Source organism: Microtus pennsylvanicus, chromosome 1 (assembly GCF_037038515.1).
Source record: "Microtus pennsylvanicus isolate mMicPen1 chromosome 1, mMicPen1.hap1, whole genome shotgun sequence".
In the NCBI taxonomy this organism is placed as follows: Eukaryota; Metazoa; Chordata; class Mammalia; order Rodentia; family Cricetidae; genus Microtus; species Microtus pennsylvanicus.
In genome coordinates, this window is record NC_134579.1 from 102,783,794 (window position 1) to 102,803,976 (window position 20,183).

At 52.5% G+C, this 20,183-nt stretch overlaps 1 protein-coding gene across 4 annotated transcripts; it reads left to right on the forward strand.

Moving 5' to 3' along the window:
• Window positions 1–4,696: 4,696 nt before the first annotated feature.
• On the forward strand, window positions 4,697–19,527 carry Lat2 (linker for activation of T cells family member 2). 4 transcript variants are annotated; one of them, XM_075977264.1, is made up of 14 exons: window positions 4,863–4,947; window positions 5,419–5,593; window positions 10,244–10,366; window positions 11,087–11,126; window positions 12,697–12,740; window positions 12,898–12,958; window positions 13,129–13,160; window positions 13,403–13,438; window positions 13,520–13,550; window positions 14,452–14,507; window positions 15,729–15,788; window positions 15,972–16,043; window positions 16,418–16,521; window positions 18,778–19,527. In XM_075977264.1, exons 2-13 carry the CDS (start codon window positions 5,500–5,502, stop codon window positions 16,498–16,500), a joined length of 732 nt encoding a protein of 243 aa, XP_075833379.1. In that variant the 5' UTR covers window positions 4,863–4,947; window positions 5,419–5,499; the 3' UTR covers window positions 16,501–16,521; window positions 18,778–19,527. The 4 variants fall into 4 exon arrangements, with proteins under 4 accessions (XP_075833362.1, XP_075833353.1, XP_075833370.1 ...); XM_075977247.1 differs by lacking the exon at window positions 5,419–5,593 and having other exon boundaries at window positions 4,697–4,947; window positions 16,439–16,521; XM_075977238.1 differs by lacking the exon at window positions 5,419–5,593 and having other exon boundaries at window positions 4,786–4,947.
• The last annotated feature ends 656 nt before the right edge of the window (window positions 19,528–20,183 follow it).

A 20,183-nucleotide genomic window follows, 5' to 3' on the forward strand; every position in this document is an offset into this window, starting at 1 on the left:
AAGACAAAAATGTAACAGCCATGGCTTTCCTGGAACTCTGGACCAGGCTAGCCTCAAACTCCCAGAGATCCACCTGCCTCTGCTGGGATTAAAGGTGTGAGCCACCACTGCCTGGCTGTTTTGTTTGTTTTTGTTGTTCCTGGGAATTGAAGGCAAGGCCTATATGCTACGCGAAAACACCACAGCTGAGCCACACTTCAACCTCTGCAGGGTTCTTAGACTGGATTCACAGAACAACAGTATGCTAAAATGCTCTTCCTTTGGGTTCATTCTGTTGAGCCATATTGTCTCTCCAGAGTCTGAGTCTTGGTGATTTTGAGAATTTTGTGGTGTTGGCTTTTTTTGTTGGGTTGTTGTTGTGGTTTTTTTTTTGGTTTTTTTTTTGGTTTTTTTTTATGGTGTTTTTGGCTTTTTGAGAGCCTCTCCTGGAACTAGCTCTTGTAGATTGTGGTGCTTTACAATACTTTGTGACTTTTTGTCTACTTATGTAGGGTGTCCCTGCAGTGGCTAGAAGAGGGTGTTGGGTCTCCTGGAGCGCTCGCGCTCTCTCTCTCTCTCTCCTCTCGTGTGTGTGGGGGTGGGTGGGTGGGTGTGGGTTTGTCTGCATCACGTGCACTCAGGGCTGGCAGAAGCCAAAGGAAGGAGCCAGCTTCCCTGGAACTGGACTTGAATTGTGAGCCGACATGTGGGTACTTGGGATCATCAAACCACCCCCTGGAAAAGCAGCCAGTGCTCTATGCACCGAGTCACCTCTCTGGTCCTAAGATTTAGTTTGAGCATGAGCATTTTGCATGAATGTTGCACTATGTGCCTGTGGAGTAGTCAGGAGAGAGTACTGAATCTCTTGGAGCTAGAGTCAGCTGGTTGTGAGCTCTCCTTTAAAGAGCAGCAGGGTTTTGTTTATTTTTTTTGTAAAGGTGAACCACAATATTGAAGACGGGACAGTGAGATGGCTTAGCAGATAAGGATACTTGCTGCATGCCTGACAAACTAAGTTCAATCCCCAGCACCCACATGGTTGAAAGAAACTGACTTTCACAAGTGTCCTTTGACCTCCTATGTTGTCTACACACACAAATGTAAACTTAACTTGGGAAACAAACAAACAAAAAAATGGCTATAGCCAACTCAGTCCCTGCTTTATCTCTCACTGCATCCAAAGCTCTATAAAATGCAGATACTCAAAAGCAACTGCTCTGTAAAATTGCTTTGTGGTCTTCTTTTAGGCCCTACAGAGTTTGGATTCCCTGGGAGATGCTATAATGAGTTATTAGCAGAGCAGTCCTTCTGAAAAGCAGGGAGGAGATATCCAGAATACCACCAAGGAAGGGCCTTCTCATATATTGTACTATTGAAATTAAGGATAGATTTATGCCTTTAAATCCAGCACTCGGGAGGCAGCGACAGGCAGATCTCTAAGTTCAAGACCATCCTGGTTTACGAGAGCTAGCCACTGTCCTTTCAGGACAGGCTCCAAAGCTACAGAGAAAGCCTGTCTTGAAAAACAAAAATGAGGGTTGGAGAGATGGCTCAGTGGTTAAGAGCATTGCCTGCTCTTCCAAAGGTCCTGAGTTCAATTCCCGGCAACCACATGGTAAATGAGGTCTGGTGCCCTCTTCTGGCCTGCAGACATACACACAGACAGAATATTGGATACATAATAAATAAATAAATATTTAAAAAAAAACAAAGATACATAATAAGTAAAAAAAACAAAAATGGAAAATTAGGGCTAGGCAGTGGTAGCACACACCCCTCTTTAATCCCAGCACTTGGGAGGCAGAGGCAGGTGGGTCTCTAAGTTTGAGGCCTGCCTGGTCTACAGAGGGTCCCAGGACAGGCTCCAAAGCTACGTAGAAACTCTTAAAAAAAACAAAAATGGAAAATTAGGGCTGGGCAGTGGTCGCACATGCTTTTAATCCTAGCACTGAGACCAGCCTGAGCTACAGAGAGTTCTAGGCCAGGCTCCAAAGCTACACAGAGAAACCCAGTCTTGAAAACCCAAAAAAGAAAAAAAAATTAGAAAGGGCTTGGACATTATAGGAGTGTGCCTCCATACCTAGCCTGTGCATTGTGGGTATGGAACCTAGGCAAACATTTACCAACTGAGCAACATTCCTAGCCCTCTCCATTCCAGTTTGTGTTGTTTCATCTTTGGGGGGGGGGGGATTACTTTTGTAGATCAGGCTGGCCTTGAACTCAGATCTGCCTGCCTCTAGGTGCTAGGATTAAAGGGGTCTGCCACCACCACCTGGCTAATAATCTTTAGCTGTGTGTATGGGTGCCCTCAGAGGCTAGAAGGGTAGCTATGCCACCGGCCTTGGGATAAATGCTGAATTGTTACCAAAGTGTGGGGAAGAGGCCAGCCGTGAACACTAGCTCTTCCTGAGTCTCTGCTTCCCCACCTGACCCCATGGGAAAGGAAGCCTTTTGAACTGAGTGTGCCAGGCACTATCTGACACATATTCCCAGTGGTCCTAGGATGTTGGAGATGGAGCCAACTCCTGAGCTGCCTGCGATCTCCTGCTAATGGGTACTGTTCCCTGTGTTACTTTACTTCACCACCTGGTGGCAGCAGTAGGCTCGGTGCAAAGACTGGAGGAGAAAAAAACCCAGACCGCTAGGGCAGACCTTGGTTCTGAAACACTAAACTCAGCAAGCAGATTTCAGGGTGGGACTGTCCTGCCTCAAGCCTTGATGTGACCAGCAGGTGGAACATCATATTAGCCTTTTTCAAGTTGCAGGGTGCAGAGCTAGGCAGGCTGTTGATCCTTGTCCCTTAGGGCAGTGGTGCCTCCCTGAGCCGCAGGCAATAACACTCCCAACTGAGAAGCAGCTTTGGGGTAGAGAGGACATATGATAGTCCATAAAGCTCTCAAAAGCCAGAGAACCCAAACTCATAGCGGCTCTGGGAACAAACACTGATCTCAGCACTGAGGACATGGAAACAAGGCTCTCTGGAGTTTGCAGGACCAGTCAGCCTGGACTACTCGGTAAGCCGCCCCGGGTCTGTGAGAGGAAAGCAAGGTGGAAACTGGGTGTGGTCCCAGCACTCAGGAAGAAGCAGGTGGGTCTCCGAGTTCCCAGGCCAGTCAGGACTACATAGACATAAATAGAGAAATAAACCACTAGGTGATCTGGCAAGGTGGCTCAGTGGGTCTCAGTGGGTAAAGGTGCTTTCTAACAAGACAGACTGGGACCCATTTGGTAAAATAACCAATTCCATGATTGGTGGTGATGGCACACTCTGATCCCAGCACTTAGGAGGCTGAGGCAGGTGCATCTCTGAATTTGAGGCCAGCCTGGTCTACAGAGTGAGTTCCATGACAGCCAGGGCTACTCAAAGAAACCTGTCTTGGGGGAGGAAAAAAAGAAGTGGATGTTACCAAGACTGGCTTCTGGCTTCCACGTTCACACCCCCCCCCCACCTCCCTCACTGGCCTCCACGTTCACACACACCCCCACCTCCCTCACTGGCCTCCACGTTCACCCCCCCCACCTCCCTCACTGGCCTCCACGTTCACACACACCCCCACCTCCCTCACTGGCCTCCACGTTCACCCCCCCCACCTCCCTCACTGGCCTCCATGTTCACACACACCCCCACCTCCCTCACTGGCCTCCACGTTCACACACACCCCCACCTCCCTCACTGGCCTCCACGTTCACACACCCCCACCTCCCTCACTGGCCTCCATGTTCACACACACACACACCTCCCTCACTGGCCTCCACGTTCACACACACCCCCACCTCCCTCACTGGCCTCCACGTTCACCCCCCCCACCTCCCTCACTGGCCTCCATGTTCACACACACCCCCACCTCCCTCACTGGCCTCCACGTTCACACACACACACACCTCCCTCACTGGCCTCCACGTTCACACACACCCCACCTCTCTCACTGGCCTCCACGTTCACACACACACACACCTCCCTCACTGGCCTCCACGTTCACACACCCCCACCTCCCTCACTGGCCTCCACGTTCACACACCCCCACCTCCCTCACTGGCCTCCACGTTCACACACACCCCCACCTCCCTCACTGGCCTCCACGTTCACACACCCCCACCTCCCTCACTGGCCTCCACGTTCACACACACACACACCTCCCTCACTGGCCTCCATGTTCACACATACCTCCATCCCCCTCCCAACACACAGAGGCAGGTTGGGTGTCTATCCAGCTGCTTGTGACACTGCTCTTTCGTTGCATCTGCTGTCTTTGTGCCATCCACCATGCCCCTTACCTTGTTTGTCCTATGGGATTCTGCTGCTCTAGTCTCCTTGTCTGCCTGATCCCCACTCGGACGCTGGAGGGTGCTGAAAGGGCTCTGCTTGTCTGTGTCTCTGCATATCTGTCTGTCTTTCTGGTCCTCTCCTGACCTGTGTGACTCTCTCCCTCCCCTCTTGGTGTATGTGTGTTCGTTCTGTGGGTCCCTCCTGCACGGCTCTCCTTCTGTCCTCCCCACTTCTGTGTGCATGTGAACTCTGAGGTTGACATTGCTCCTCTTCTCCGTGCTTCTTGGGGCCTGTGTGAGTCTGGGCTTTCTGTGTTTCTGTGCCTGTCTCTCACTTCCCATTTCTAAGACAAGGTCTCACCGTGCAGCATCCCTGGCTGGAACTCACTATGTAGAACAGACGCCTCATACTCTCAGAGATCTGCCTGCTTCTGCCTCCCAGGTACAGGCATTTGAAGGCACACACCACCATGCCCCACTCCTCGCTTTCTATCTCTGTATCTTTCTCTGTCTCTGCCCCGCCCACTCTGTCACTAGCCAGTTGAGCAGTCCGGCTGAGGCGGATGTGCGCAGATGACTCAGTAGTGACAGGAAGCCAACCGCCTTGCCTGCTGCCCACCAGAGTCTATGGTGTTGGCATCAGCTTGGGCAGGTGTGCCGGCACAGGATGGGTTGGCCATGGTGAGGAACCCCCACTCTCAGGTAAGCATTTCCCAGGGGTGCCCAGCTGAGCAGGTGTTTTCTGCACCATACTGAAGACCCTTAGCTATGGACTGAGCGGTGGCTGAGACATCTGATAGCCCTGGCCTGGTGCTGTGGCCCCTTAGGGACAGCCTGTTTCAGGGGCTCCAGATACCTACCTACCTATCATTTTCTTCCCGAACCCCGAGCCTGTGAGACCCCAGGAGGCCCCCAGGGTGGTTCTGGTATTACCAGTGGCTGGGGAAGGCCAGCCAAAACCAAGAGATAAACTCGGTTTCTCCCATCTGTAAAGGGTTAGCTAATACCCCAGGCCTGTGGGTGAATCTGGGATGCTCTGGGGAACTGTGCCCAGGCCCTGTCTCAGCCAGGAGGGAGTTGCTGTCCCTCATCCAACCAGTCCTGACCCAACTTAATACCTGTTGACAGATAGCCCCTGTAGAGCTGGCGGGCTCTGTTTGTCTCTGTGAATAGGTGGCCCGGGTTGGCCAGGTTCCTCCAGCCAATCTCCACCACCACCACTGACCTGGAAAAGGGCTCACCAGACCTCTGCACATGGCTATACCCACAAACACATGTACAACTCACCTGGACGTTTGGCCTTCGATAGGTTTTTCAGAGCCCTCTCTCCACCTATTTGAAGCCCCAGGTACTTGGTCCAGCCGGGTGGGGATTGTGGTACACTGCTGTAATCATAGCCCTAGGGATGCTAAGGAGGGAGAACAGTGAGTTCAAGGCCAGCCTGTACTCCGTACTGAGACCCTGTTTCAGAGGAACAAACCACAGACATTCAGCCAAGACCACAGGCCCCAGAGTAGCTCATGAACACAGCTACAGCCATCCCAGGTCTGTGCGATTGGTTGCAATCCTCAGCTAAGCCAACCCTTGTGGCCTCTTGTTCCCTGAAGGGTGAGCCATGGGCAGAGCTATCACTAAGGACCGTTGAGGCTGGAGGCTCCGAGGTTAGAGACCAGCCCTGTGCAAACCTTGTTCATATGAAAACTGCCCACTTCCCTTTGAGCTATTTTGGCCCACAGAACCACAGGGCTGTGGCAGTCCCCGGCATACCCGCAGCCAGCCCTGCTTGGCCCCTTGGGGCCTTGTGTGACTGCAGGCTGCCCCTCCTGCAGCCCCAACCTGTTGTCCCCTCCACCCTCAGCCCGGCCTGCTGGCATCCCAGGTAGAGAGCGCGTATGAGCACATGGAATGGCGGGAACTCAGGGGGCCCGCTCTGGACTTCCGTCACTGCCTCTCTTTAACTCTGTTTCTTTGTGGCGAAGTACATACCTCTCTAAGCCTCCCGTTTGCCCCCTGGGAAGAAAACAGTTGGGCTCAGGCAAATTCCCAACTGAGAAGCAGGTCCCAGACCCTGTCCAGGAAGCGCCCCACGCGCTCGCATCTGCTCTTTTTGTTTTGTTTCTTACTATTTTAACACATTTTTAATTACTGGATGGGTGGATGGATAGGCGCGTGCTATGGTGTAGGGCAGAGAACACCTTGCAGGAGTAAGGTCTCACCATTGTGTGGGTCCTGGGAATCAAGCTGAGACTCTGAGAAAAGCACATTTTTACCCAAGCTAGCTCACCAGCCTCCACTCCGCCTTTTTCTTACCATGTACTGATTATGCATAATGATAGGCTTGTGGCTTTTCCATACATGTAAAGGATGCATCTTGACTATATTCACCCCGTCACCTCTCTTGTCCACCCCATTCTCATTGGTTGCTTGCCCTCTTCCCAACCAACCCCCTTCTGATATCATGGTCTTCTTCCAGTAGAGTGAGGTCTGGTGGTAGCCCGGTGAGTTCCATTAGGTTTGCTTTCAGGATGTGAGGGGTTAACCTACAGGAGCGTGGGCACCTTACCGTGAGGAACTTCTCTCCTCCAGCAACCTTTTTAGTTAACTTTAAAACTTTCATGTAGGGCTGGAGAGATGGCTCAGAGGTTAAGAGCATTGCCTGCTCTTCCAAAGGTCCTGAGTTCAATTCCCAGCAACCACATGGTGGCTCACAACCATCTGTAATGGGGTCTGGTCCCTCTTCTGGACTGCAGGCATACACACAGAGAGAATGTTGTATTGTATAAATAAATATTAAAAAAAAAACTTTCATGTAAGTTGGCACATGATGGTGCCCGCTATAATCTCAGCCCTTGGGAGGCAGAGGCAGGCCAGTCTCTTTGAGTTCTGGGCCAGCCTGGACTACACAGTGAGTTTCAGACCAGCCAGGGCTTCACAGTGACTTCCTGTCTCAAAGACAAAATGTATGTGTGTGAGTGTTTTGCTTGCATGTACATGTGTGTACCACATTCATGCCTGGTGCCCACAAAGACAGGGTAAGGATTGGATGCCCTCCTGCCACAGCCTCCTCAGCAGCTAGGAGAGCAAGCCTGCTCCTCTAGGCCTGTCATCTGCTTCATTAGGTTCTCACAGTCCTCACAAGGTTTAGTCCCTCAGACCCCACTGGGGTCAGTGGAGGGCATCCAGGCTGTGCCTCTCGACATCACCAGCTGGGATACTACATCCCCTCAGTCTTTGCACTGACAGTCCCTTCCCATGACACATGGCCACAACTGTGACTATGACAAGATCTAGGTGGAAACAACCCACATGACTGACCCTGCTCTACAGTCATCATCTCCATGACAGGCCACACGTCATTTCCCTGGGTGGCAGGCTTTAGCATAGAGGTGACCTGAGCCACACCACCCCAGGGCTGAGGACTTCTGGAGTCCCGCTCATCCCTGGACAACAGGCCTAGAAGCCAGTTGGCTCTCTGGTAACCAAAGCCTCTTGGACAGAGCATGGTTCTCCTTCCAAAGGCATGGGGTCTTGAAGAGGAAACAGAAGCCAGCAGGCCAGCTCCTGGGACCGTGAATGCCAATCCAAAAGTACGGGCTTGCTCTTGGGGTCCCAAGTGGACTGAAGTGAGCAACCACTGAGTTATAGGGAGCCTGCTTGTGCTATGTCCAAGTCTCCTCATCCTCCTCGTTTTTTTTCCTTGAGAGAGTGTCTTGTAGCCCAAGCTGGCCACTATGTAGCCAAGGATGACCTTGAACTCCTGAGCCGCTGCTTCCCAAGTGCTGGGTTACAGGCATATAGGAGCAAGACACCATGCTCCAATTCTCTCTTCTCCCCACCCTCCTGCTATTACTCTTTCATATTTCCCCCTCTGCTTCCTCTCTGTCTCCCCCTCCGTGTGTGTGTGTGTGTGTGTGTGTACATCTCTCCTTTTTTTAAAAAAATATACATAGGGTTGTGCTTTGTACCCAGAATTAGCCTTGATCTCCCAGTCCTCCTGGCTTGTTCTTTCTTTCCTTGTTTATTTTGTTTTTGTTTTTCAAGTTAGGGTTTCTTTGTGTAGTTTTGGAGCCTGTATGACTGTCCTGGAACTCTCTGTAAACCAGGCTGGCCTTGAACTCACAGACATCCATCTGCCTCTTCTTCCCAATCCCAGTGCTGGGATTAAAGGCATGTGCCACTACCACCCAAATTTTTTTTGAAAGATTTATATATGAGTGCTCCATCTGCATGCTCGCCCTTATATTAAAGGAGGTAACATATCCCACTAGAGATGGTTGTGAGCTACCACGTGGTTGCTGGGAATTGAACTCAAGTCCTCTGGAAAAACAACCAGTGCTCTTAACAAGCCACTGAGCCATTTCTCTAACTCCCCTGGTTCTGTTTCATGCAGTGCTAGAATTACGGGGATGTGCCATATGCTCAGTTTATGTCCTTTGATAGACAAAGACAATGTTCTAACCAAAGGCTACACCCCAGCCCCTCACTGGGGGGTTCTAGGCAGGGGCTCTACCACTGAGCCACACCCCAGCCCCTCACTGGGGGATTCTAGGCAGGGGCTCTACCACTGAGCCACACCCCAGCCCCTCACTGGGGGGTTCTAGGCAGGGGCTCTACCACTGAGCCACACCCCAGCCCCTCACTGGGGAATTCTAGGCAGGGGCTCTACCACTGAGCCACACCCCAGCCCCTCACTGGGGGATTCTAGGCAGGTGCTCTACCACTGAGCCACACCCCAGCCCCTCACTGGGGGATTCTAGGCAGGTGCTCTACCACTGAGCCACACCCCAGCCCCTCACTGGGGGATTCTAGGCAGGGGCTCTACCACTGAGCCACACCCCAGCCCCTCACTGGGGGATTCTAGGCAGATGCTCTATCACTGAGCTGTGCCTTCTCTAGCTGGAAGTAGGACCAAGTGCAGACAGAGCGGCCACTTTGTCACTATCGCTCCACATGCCCCTGACTGGCTCCCTCAACTGTGTCCCCTGTCCATGCTCTAAGCTGAGTCTCTTCGTACTTGTGTTAGCTGGTTTCATAAGGGATGGCTGTATTCTACCCACTCACCAGACTATACAGGGCTTCAAGGCTGGGACAGCCACTGCCTTCTCATGGCCCTGGGCTAACTGGGAGTTCACAGCCTCCTCACTGCAGACATCCCCCCCCACAGCCCCACCTCCCCCTTTCTCTCACTCTACGGGTCCTCAAACCCTGTCCCTCAGCCGGGCACCCATCCCTGAACTATGCTGTCTCAGGGTGCCCTCCTCTGAGAGGCATCCTCTAGCTCCCACACTACAGGCAGGATCTGGGTTGGTTGGTTTTTTTGAGACAGGGTTTCTCTGTGTAGCCCCAGCTGTTCTGGAAGTCACTCCATAGACCAGGCTGGCCTCCAACTCAGAGCTCCGCCTGCCTCTGCCTCCCGGGTGCTGGGATTAAAGGCATGCGTGCTCTCTTCAGTGTTGAGCCATCGCTTCAGCCCCGCCACCTTATTTTTGTTTTGTTTCTGACATTGGGTCTTAGTCTTTAGCCCAGGCTAACCTGAGACACACTAAGTTGTCTCCGGCTGGCCTGAGGCTACAGGCAATTCTTCAGCCTCCAGCGTTGCTGGGATGATGGCAGATGCAAGCCCTTGTGCCAGGTCCAGGACTGAGCCTTATGTTTGACTCTTCCCTGTCCATAAAGCAGCTGGGGCCAGGTCCTAGTCTCAGCTTCTCCAGTTGTGAGTTAAGGAGCCTGTCTCTCAGGGCCAGGGGATTGGGAATGAGTGCTTGGGCTTGTCCACAGTTTCTTGGTGCTGCCCAGTGATTTCAGAATCTTCTAGTGCACATGGTCTGGTAGTCAGTGTGTTGGTTAGGGTCGCATAGGAGAGAGACATGGTTGGTCAATCCTGGAGCAAGGACAGCCATAACATTGTTGCTGGAACCAAGAACCAGAGAGATCAGGAGCTGAAGCCATTGGGTAGGGCAGCAGCTGGGAGCCCCTGGCTCACAGATCTCCAATGCAGCTTTGCAGCCCCCTCCCCAAGCCGACATGAGTGACAAGTTGGAGCTGCTGTGGCCATTGTCAGTACCAATGCTGCTGCTGTTGGGGGCCACAGCCTGGCTGTGTGCCCGCTGCTCCCGCCCAGGTAAGTGTCACATGGGCAGGGAATGATGGGAGTACCGTGGAGATTCTGTCCCAGAGGCCTCTGGGGCTGGACCTGGCTGTCAGAAGGGACAAGAGGATGGGCACCCAGGAACCAGCTGCTGGCCCCTACTCAGCCCCTGAAGACACTGGGTGTGGGCGAAGACCAGTTCTATTGGACCAGGGCGGTCACTTAGGCCAGGAGTTGCTCTGGAGAAGGGAGGCCAGCTACCTGTGGCACCCTCTATTTCAAACTGTCCTCCCCTCACAAAAGGGATTAAGTACTTTTCCTTCCTTTCCTCCTTCCTTCTTCTCCCTCCCTCCTTCCTTCCTACCCCCTGCCCCAGCCTTCTTCCAGCCTCTCTTCCTCCTTCCTTCCTCTCCCTCCCTCATTTCTTCTGTCTTCTCTCTGTTTTTTTCTTCCTCCAGCCTGCCTGCCTTCCTTCCTTCCTTCCATCCTTCCTTCCTTCCTTCCTTCTTCCTTCTTCAGCTCAAGCTAGCCTCAAATTGTTCCTATTCTCCTGCCTCTGCTTCCTAAGTGGTGGGATCACAGGCATGTGTCACCATACCCGACTGATATGAACCATCTCAATGACAGGCAGCCACAAGGGACTTTGCCAAGAGCCTAGTGGAATTACAAAAGGGGGGGGTGGTCAGCCCTCAGCTTCCCTCACCACACATCCCAAGTTCAGGGACACTTGCTATGCCATTTCTGTTCTTGCAGGGGTGAAGAGAAATGAGAAAATCTACGAGCAGAGGAACCAGTGAGTTGTCCCAGCTTGGTGTATTTGGGGATCCCCCCAGGGGCCCAGTTTCTGCCCTCACTCATGCCTGTTCCATGGCAGGCTCCAGTGGGTGCTTAGCATTCATTGGAGGAAAGAATCCAGGGCTGTCTGAGAGAATGCGCCAACACAGGGCATGGGAGCGGGGAAGAAGCCTGGACACCAGGCAGAATGGGAGCAGAATCTAAAATCCACTTGAGAGGCACCTCCTGTCACCCCAGATACCCCAGAGCCTGCCTGGGCCACAAGGGAGTTCAAGGCCAGCCTGGCAACTCAACAAACCTTGCCTCAAAATTTGTGCAGCAAGTAAAAGTGACTGAAGCCAAAGTCTGGTGACTTGAGTTTGATCCCTGGAATCCATGGTAGAAGAAAACTAAGGACTCCCAAAAATGTCCTCTGGTCTCCATCTGCTTACTACACCACACACTGCTTACTACACCACACACACACACACACACACACACACTCACACACACACACACCATCACCACCACCACCACCACCACCACCAACAACAACAACAATAATAATAAATATAAATAAACTTTTTTAAAGTTGAAAAGCAGGGCTGGAGAGATGGCTCAGTGGTTAAGAGCACTGGATTTGATCCCCAACACCCACATCTTTAACTCCGGCTCCAGAGATCCAATGCCCTCTTCTAACCTCCTCAGGCACCAGGAATGCATGTGGTGGACAGACAAACACGTGGGAAAAATACCCAGTAAAATACCCATGCATATTATAAAAATAAAAGAACTTTAAAGTGTGTAGGGGGTGGGGAAGAGATTGTGACTCAGCTGTAGAGCATGTACCTAGAGTCCCCAGAGAAGGGCTGAGTATGTGGCTCAGTGGTGCTTGCTGAGTATGCTCAGGGTCCTGAGTTCAATGCCCAACATAAAATAAAAAGGCAAGGGGCAGGCACAGTCGTACATCCCTTTCATCTCAGCACTCAGGAAGCAGAGGCAGGCGGATCTCTATGTTCTGAGCTAATCAGCTCGATATAGTCCACAGAATTCCAGGACAGTAAGGTCTACAGAATGAGACCGCATCGCAAAACAGAAAAAAAGACGAGAGGGGAGGGGACCTGGCTGACCACACTCTCCCGGTCTCTGCTGCATGCACACACACTTCCTACACTTATAGCACAGACTTCACGTGCACACTCTAACAGGCACTGTCACACACACACACACACACACACACACTCACACACTTCCTCATTTCCTTTTGCAACTGAAAAACCGCAGAGATTTGAAAACAAAATCTTCCATCTCTGACCACCATGGGCCATGGTAAAGCTTACGTGTTTATTTTTTTGTTTTTGAGGCAGAGTCTTACTCTGTAGCACTGGCTAGCATAGAACTTGCTCTGGAGCCCAGGCTGGCTTCAAATTCCCAATCACCTTCCTGACTTTAGTGCTGGGAATCCAGCCGCAGGCATCCAGTCACCTTCCCAGGCTCTGCTCCTCCCTCTTCTGTGTTCCTCGGCCTCTCTCCGTTCCTTGGCTGGGGCATGTCAAGGTCCCACTCAGCATACCTTTGTGTATTTGCAGGCAAGAAAATGAACAGAGCTTTACCCTGGCTCAGACCTACTCCCGTGAGTCCCTGCTGCTTCCCTGGTTTGGTTTGGGGCTTGGACTTCCCAAATCAAGGTCCCTTCTGTGTCCCTTGCCCTGAGGCCAGCCTGATGTAGTGGGCAAAGGCTCAGCTGGGTGAGTGCCTACCTATACCCTGTTCCTGCTTCCCTCTTAAAGTGGCTAGACCAGTGTGGCCAGGACCCCTGAGGGACACAGCTTTGGACAAGCCGTCTGAAAGGTAGGGAGACATTCCGCAGTGCATGGTCCTCCCAGGGACCCCCACCTGGCACAGTCAGCCAAGCCTTGTCCCCAAGCTGCAGAACTGTCTTGGTCCTGGCCTGTGGGGGCCCAGGGGACCGTCCCCTCCCCAGGGTGCCGCCTCAGCCCTCCCTTGCCCCATCCTTGCAGGAAGAACAAGCTGCTGTTCTCTCACCTCGAAGGTGAGTGACACCAGGCAGGGCTGAGCCTGACTGGGGATGGGACAGTGGGATAAGTACTGGCCTTTTAGGGAGGGCTGAGCCTGGGGTTGATGGAAGGGGCCTGAATAGATAAGGCACACACTTCTAACAGACTACATACAAAGCTATGACCGTCCAAAGCCCCTAGTCCCTTGCTTGGGCTGCAGAGCCTGGGTTGGGCTGGGGCAGCACCTGGAGGGAAGACAGCTTAGCCTTTCTTCCAGGACCTGAGTCTCTTAGGTACCAGAACTTCTACAAAGGTGGGTAGCTCTGCGGGGAGGGCATGGGCCACAGCCCGGGAGCTTAGCCCATCTTTAACTCTTCTATCTGGCCTCTTCCAGGCAGCAGTCACGAGCCTGATGAGACCTATGTGTAAGTGGCCCTCATCCAAACCTGCTCTCTGTATGCCCCTGAATTTCTGGGTCTCCCGTCCCAAGCGTCTTTATCTATGAGACATTTAGTGAAGGCCTTTCAATCTGGTGACCATGGTCGCTCAAAGGAGGAGCATCTGGTAGGGTGGGCAGCCATCCTGCCATCTGGTGAAAGGCGAGTTACAAAGCAGTCACCATGGGCTACCTGTCAAGATGTGATTCCCTCCATCCAAAAATGGGGTGGGGTTCAGTTTGTAGTATCCGGGTTTCATCACCAGCACTGCGTAAACCTGATGTGGTGGCTCGTGCTGTAATCCCAGCACAGGGGAAGGAGGTCATCCTGGTCTAGAGAGTTTGAGATCAGTATGGGACAATAGCGTGGGGGGGGGGGCAGGTGGCCGTCAGCTAGCTCAACCACTGAATGCATTTACTTCACAAGCCCCACAACCCAATTTCCACACACCCCCATCTCCCCACCACCCCTGGGACCCACATGGTAAAAAGGAAAGAACCAACTCTAAATGTAAACTTGGAGAGGAGGGAGGAGAGAGATAGATGCATAGATAGACGGAGGGGGGATGGTGAGGTACAGGTCTATCCTCCCAGCCATCCCAGTACTTGGGGGGCTAAGGCAGAAGGATCTGATTTAAGGCCACCTCCCCAAAAGAAATGACCCCTAATAGGGTCTCCTCATGTCATAAATGAGAATTTTGGCCCTGGGATGGGTGGGTGGGGACTTGTTGAAGGTATCCTAGCCAGGCTCACAGTCCCTTAGCCCCAGGGTAGTCAGGGGTTCTGGAAACATCGATAGTAAATGGGAGGGGCGACCCCCTCAGGGCCCTTCCTGATAGCCCCCTCCTGACAGGCCTGCCCAGCAACCTGCACTCTGTTTTCTTGTCCAGAGATCCCATTTCCACAGACTACTACAACTGGGGATGTCCGCAGAAGCCCCCAGAAGGTAAGGTGGAAGCTGGGGTGGGGAGGTGCAGAGGAGGAGGCAGCCCCTAGGTCAGGATGGGTCTGCAGAGATGTCGAGAGGTGAAGGGAGGAGGAGGACATGCTACAGGCCAGCCGAGGTGGGTAGGGCGGAAGGAAGCTGGTCAGCACATGCAGGGGATGGGGACAGAGCGCAGAGAGCAAGGGAGAGGACAGGAAGCAGAAGTGGAGCCGTGGGTGGGAGCATCTGAGCTCACTTCTCAACCGGGGCTGGGCAGACACAGATGGGCACTGATGACAGATAAGCCCAGGCGGGCATGGAGGATGCCAGAGCCTTTGGTCATGGTCACTTCTGCTTTACAGAGAGCAAGGGTGGGGGTGGAGGGGTGGGAATCAGGACAGCCTATGGAGAGGAGCCGGGCTCTGGGTGGGGTCCTCACCTGGCTCTGTAGCGGGTCCTGGCAGTCTATTGAGGGGTCCTCTTCTTTCCCCCACTCTCTGCCACTTCTCCTCTTCCTCTTCTATTTTTTAAAACATCTTTAAGAAAACAATTTGTTTATTGCGTGGGTGTGGGGACACACATGTGGCAGTCTTGGGACGACTTGTGGGAGTCGATGCTGACCTTTAACCATGTGGGTCCTGGGGAAGGAGCTCAGCAAGTGCCTTTGCTTGATCTTTATTCTTTTTTAAAAAAAATTATTTATTTATTATGTATACAGTGTATGCCTGCACTATAGGCCAGAATAGGGTACTGGAACGCATTATAGATGGTTGTGAGCCACCATGTGGTTGCTGGGACTAGAACTCAGGACCTGTGGAAGAGCAGCCAGTGCTCTTAACCTTTGAGCCATCTCTCCAGTCCCTGATCTTTATCCTGTGAGAAAGGTCTCCTGCCAGGTGTGGTGGCACAGGCCTTTAATCCCAGCACTCAGATCTCTGTGAGTTCGAGGGCAGTCCAGTTTTCACAGCAAGTTCCAGGACAAGCAGGGCTACACAGGGGGACATTGTCCCAAAACAAAACAAGATCACCAAGACGGGTAACAACAAACACGCACATCTGCACCAGTAGACACACAGAACAAACAACAACACCCCCAAAAACATCTGGGCTAAGAGAAGGCAAAAGACGCTAAAGCCCAGGGGGAGAGCTTGGTGGGGCTGTGGGGGCAGCAGAAGCGGGAAGGGACATGGGGCTTGCAGGTAGGGCCCACCAGCAGACCCTGCCAGCCGCCTTCTATTACAGAGGATGACTCCAACTCCTACGAGAACGTGCTCATCTGCAAGCCCGGCGCCCTGGACTCCGGTAAGGCAGGGCAGGGGCCGGCAGCCCGAGCTAGGCTCGCCCTCATGAACAGGAAGTGAGTTCCCAAGACTCAGCTTTGCCTGTGTTCTCCATGTCTCTGCTACTTTTGGGTCAAGTTCACCCAAAGGAGGAGCTGGCCCCTGGCTCCCTGGACCTACTCAGTGTCCCCATCCCCTCCCTCAGGTGGCGAGGACGCCGAGGATTACCAGAACTCACTATCCATCCGAGAGTGGAGAGAATCCAGGAGGACTGTGGGTCTGTCTCCCATGGGCAGAGGCCACCACAAGTGCAGGCTGGGGTGGTGGTGGTGGGATCCACTCCAGCAGGCAGCAGGAGGGTCGGCCTGGGTGGGTTCCCCTCCAGCCAATCAGGCTAGCTTCACAGTGGAGCCTCCATTGTTCGCAAGGCCACAGAACTCCCCTTGGCAGCAGCGTGGCCTCCAGAGCTGGTCACCCAGTCTTGAAGCAGGAGAATTTCTGAAAACACAGCAGGGACAGGCTGTGTCACCAAGAGTCCTGTGCAACATGACACCTCCCCTGTGTCATCTGTGGGGTCTTGAGCATGCTGGCTGGGGACCAGCAGTGGTGTGTGTCTGTGAACTGTGAACAACCACCCGTCCTGATCCGTAGGTGCACCCGTGTTCCCATCAGGGAGCCCAGATGAGGAGCCAGATTACGTGAACGGGGATGTGGCTGCTGCCGAGAACATCTAGGGGAGAATCAATCGGAAGAAGGTACTGCACCCTGTGGCTACTCAGAAGTGAAGGGTCCAAGTGCAGGGAGGAGCCTCGGACTCATGACTAGCCCACTGCGTGCACATCAGCTCTTAGGACTAGAAGGGAGATGCTGGGCGATGGTGGTGCACGCCTTTAATCCCAGCACTCGGGAGGCAGAGGCAGGAGGATCTCTGTGAGTTCAAGACCAGCCTGGTCTACAGAGCTAGTTCCAGGACAGGCTCCAAAGCCACAGAGAAACCCTGTCTCGAAAAACCAAAAAAAAAAAAAAAAGGGAGATGCTTACTGAAGTCCACCGGTCCACTTCCTGTGGGACTGGGGGACCCAGAAGAGTTAGGGTTACCCAGGTGATAGGAGGAAGCATATACATGGTCGTGGCACTGGAGATGATTTTTTTTTTGTTATTGTTTTTTTGTTTTTCAAGATAGGGTTTTCCAGCTGGGCGGTGGTGGCTCACACCTTTAATCCCAGCACTCGGGAGGCAGAGGCAGGCAGATCTCTGTGAGTTCAAGAACAGCCTGGTCTACAAGAGCTAGTTCCAGGACAGGCTCCAAAGCCACAGAGAAACCCTGTCTCGAAAAACCAAAAAAAAAAAAAAAAAAAGATAGGGTTTTCCAGTAGCTATCTAGTCAGTCCTGGAACTCTGTAGACCAGGCTGGCCTTGAACTCACAGAGATCCACTTGACTCTGCCACTGCCCAGCTCAGAGATCTGGTCTTAAATAATAGAAAGGAAACTTGACAGATGGCTCAGTGTAAGCATAGGATGTGAGTTCGGATCCCCAGCACACACCCGTCATCTGGTGCTGGGGAGGCAGATCTCAGGGCTCACTGACCAGCCAGCCCAGCACAAACAATGAGCTCTACAGGGATAATGGTACAGCAAGATATTCAAAGTTGACTTCTGGCCTCCCTATGGACATGGACCTGTACACACAGGTGCACCTATCAGACACACATGCATGCGCGCATGTGCGCATGTATGCACATGCACACACACACACACACACACACACACACGAATAGATAAAAGGAAAGATGCAAAAAGAAAATAGGAGGCCAGGCCGTGGTGGTGCATGCCTTTAATCCCAGCACTCGGGAGGCAGAGGCAGGTGAATCCCTGTGAGTTCGAGGCCAGCCTGGTCTACAAGAGCTTGTTCCAGGACAGCTAGGACTGTTACATAGGGAAACCCTGTCTCAAAAAAACCATAAAAAGAAAGAAAGAATCAGATAAACAATAAAACAGATAAGAAAATTCAATATACCAGACATAGTGGTGCACACCTTTAATCCCAGCACTCAGGAGACAGGCAGGCAGATCTCTGAGTTCCAGGACATCCTGGTCTACAGAGTAATACCCTGTCTCAAAAAAAATCCCAAAACCAAAAATGTAATATGTTCCCTGGTAAGAAGCCTTGGTGATGAACAACCAGGAGAACGGGGCTGTAACTTGAGATGGGGTGGTGGAGACTAGGATTTTCTTCCTCCTCATTGGGAAGGACATCCCTGGAACAGCCGTAAGGAGTTGGCAGAAGCAAGATACTTGTCTTTAGTAGAGGGCATGGGAGAGGTTGGTGGTCAGCCAGTGCCGGCATTGGATTTATTGACAGACAAGAGGGACAGTGGATCTGGGTCTTGCTCCCTTCTCCCTCCTACCTTCTACCACACTTGGCAAGCTTTTCTCTCTCTCTCTCTCTCTCTCTCTCTCTCTCTCTCTCTCTCTCTCTCTCTCTCTCTTCACAGTGTTCATAGTAGCTTTGTTTGCAATCCTTACAGGCTTTTTTTTTTAAGATTTATTTATTTAGAATAGTGTTCTGTCTGTGGGCCAGAAAAGAGCATCAGTTCTCATCATAGATGGTGTGAGCCACCATGTAGTTGCTGGGAATTGAACTCAGGACCTTAGGAAGAACAGCCAGTGCTCTTAACTGCTGAGCCATCTCTCCAGCCCCCTGGCAAACTTTCCTTTATGTTTTGTTGAAACAGGTTCTTTTTTTCCTCTTTCTCTGTAGCTTTGGAGCCTGTCCTGGAACTAGCTCTTGTAGACCAGGCTGGCCTCGATCTCACAAAGATCTGCCTGCCTCTGCCTCCCGAATCATGGGATGAAAGGCGTGCGCCACCACTGCCCAGCCATGCCTGTCTTTTTATGTGGGTTCTAAAAATTGAATGCAGGTCCTCACGCTTATGTAAGAAGTACTTTACTGACGGAGACACCTCTCCAGGCGCCAACCTTTGCCTCCTAACTCTCTTCTCTCTTGAAGGGCCCGAGGGAATTGTGATTTGAAGCATTCATTGCCTGCTGAAGCCTGCTTGCCAGGAACGCTCAAGCTTCAGACCTGGCTGTGGCTGCTCTTGGGAGACGTTCCAGAACACCCTGACACACAGCCTGCCAGGAACGCTCAAGCTTCAGACCTGGCTGTGGCTGCTCTTGGGGGACGTTCCAGAACACCCTGACACACAGCCTGGGAGACCCTGGGACTCATCAGGGCTACAACCTCCAAGCAATGCCCTGAACTTTTCTGGGGACAAAGCAGGTGCCTGGGGACATTGGCTGTGCTAACTAGAGGCCCAAGACTGGAGGGAAGCTGAGTCCCCAGTACCACATCTAAAACTTGGCACGACAAAATCACTCACATTGGTCTCAAGCTTGCAATCCTCCAGCCTCAGCCCTAGTGCTGGGATCACAGGGTGTATCACTACCTTGTATCTTTTTTCCTTGTTTGAACCTCAAATTGTTTCTGGTCATATCACCTGTTTCTATGGTTAACTTCTATTGTTGGAGCCATATTTAATAGTGTCAATGTCAGGGGGACTTCCTGTCTTTCAGAGAGCATTACATGAACTAACTTTAACAGATGAACGGGGTGTAGGGTAACCTTGGGTCTCCTTGTTCCTAGTGGGCTCCAGTCTGCTCAGATTTATCGACCATTCCTGCAGGGACGTTGTGGGTCAGTGATAGGGAAACAAAACTAGTCCTCATCAACCATCAATAAACCACGAGTTCAAGAGCAGGCCCTGCCACATCTGTCTATAGTGTCCACAGGGCCGAGCAGGCCCTGCCACATCTGTCTATCTATCGTGTCCACAGGCCCTGCCACATCTGTCTGTCTACCGTGTCCACAGGCCCTGCCACATCTGTCTATCGTGTCCACAGGCCCTGCCACATCTGTCTGTCTACCGTGTCCACAGGCCCTGCCACATCTGTCTGTCTATCGTGTCCACAGGCCCTGCCACATCTGTCTATCGTGTCCACAGGTCCTGCCACATCTGTCTGTCTACCGTGTCCACAGGCCCTGCCACATCTGTCTATCGTGTCCACAGGGCTGAGCAGGCCCTGCCACATCTGTCTGTCTATCGTGTCCACAGGCCCTGCCACATCTGTCTCTATCGTGTCCACAGGGCTGAGCAGGCCCTGCCACATCTGTCTGTCTATCGCGTCCACAGGGCTGAGCAGGCCCTGCCACATCTGTCTGTCTATCGTGTCCACAGGCCCTGCCACATCTGTCTATCATGTCCACAGGGCTGAGCAGGCCCTGCCACATCTGTCTATCGTGTCCACAGGGCTGAGCGGCTGCCTCTGTTGCTCTTCATTCTTGGGTTTTTGAAGGTAGTCACACTGGGTAGCCCTGGCTGCCTGGGAACTTGCTATATAAATCAGGCTGGCCTT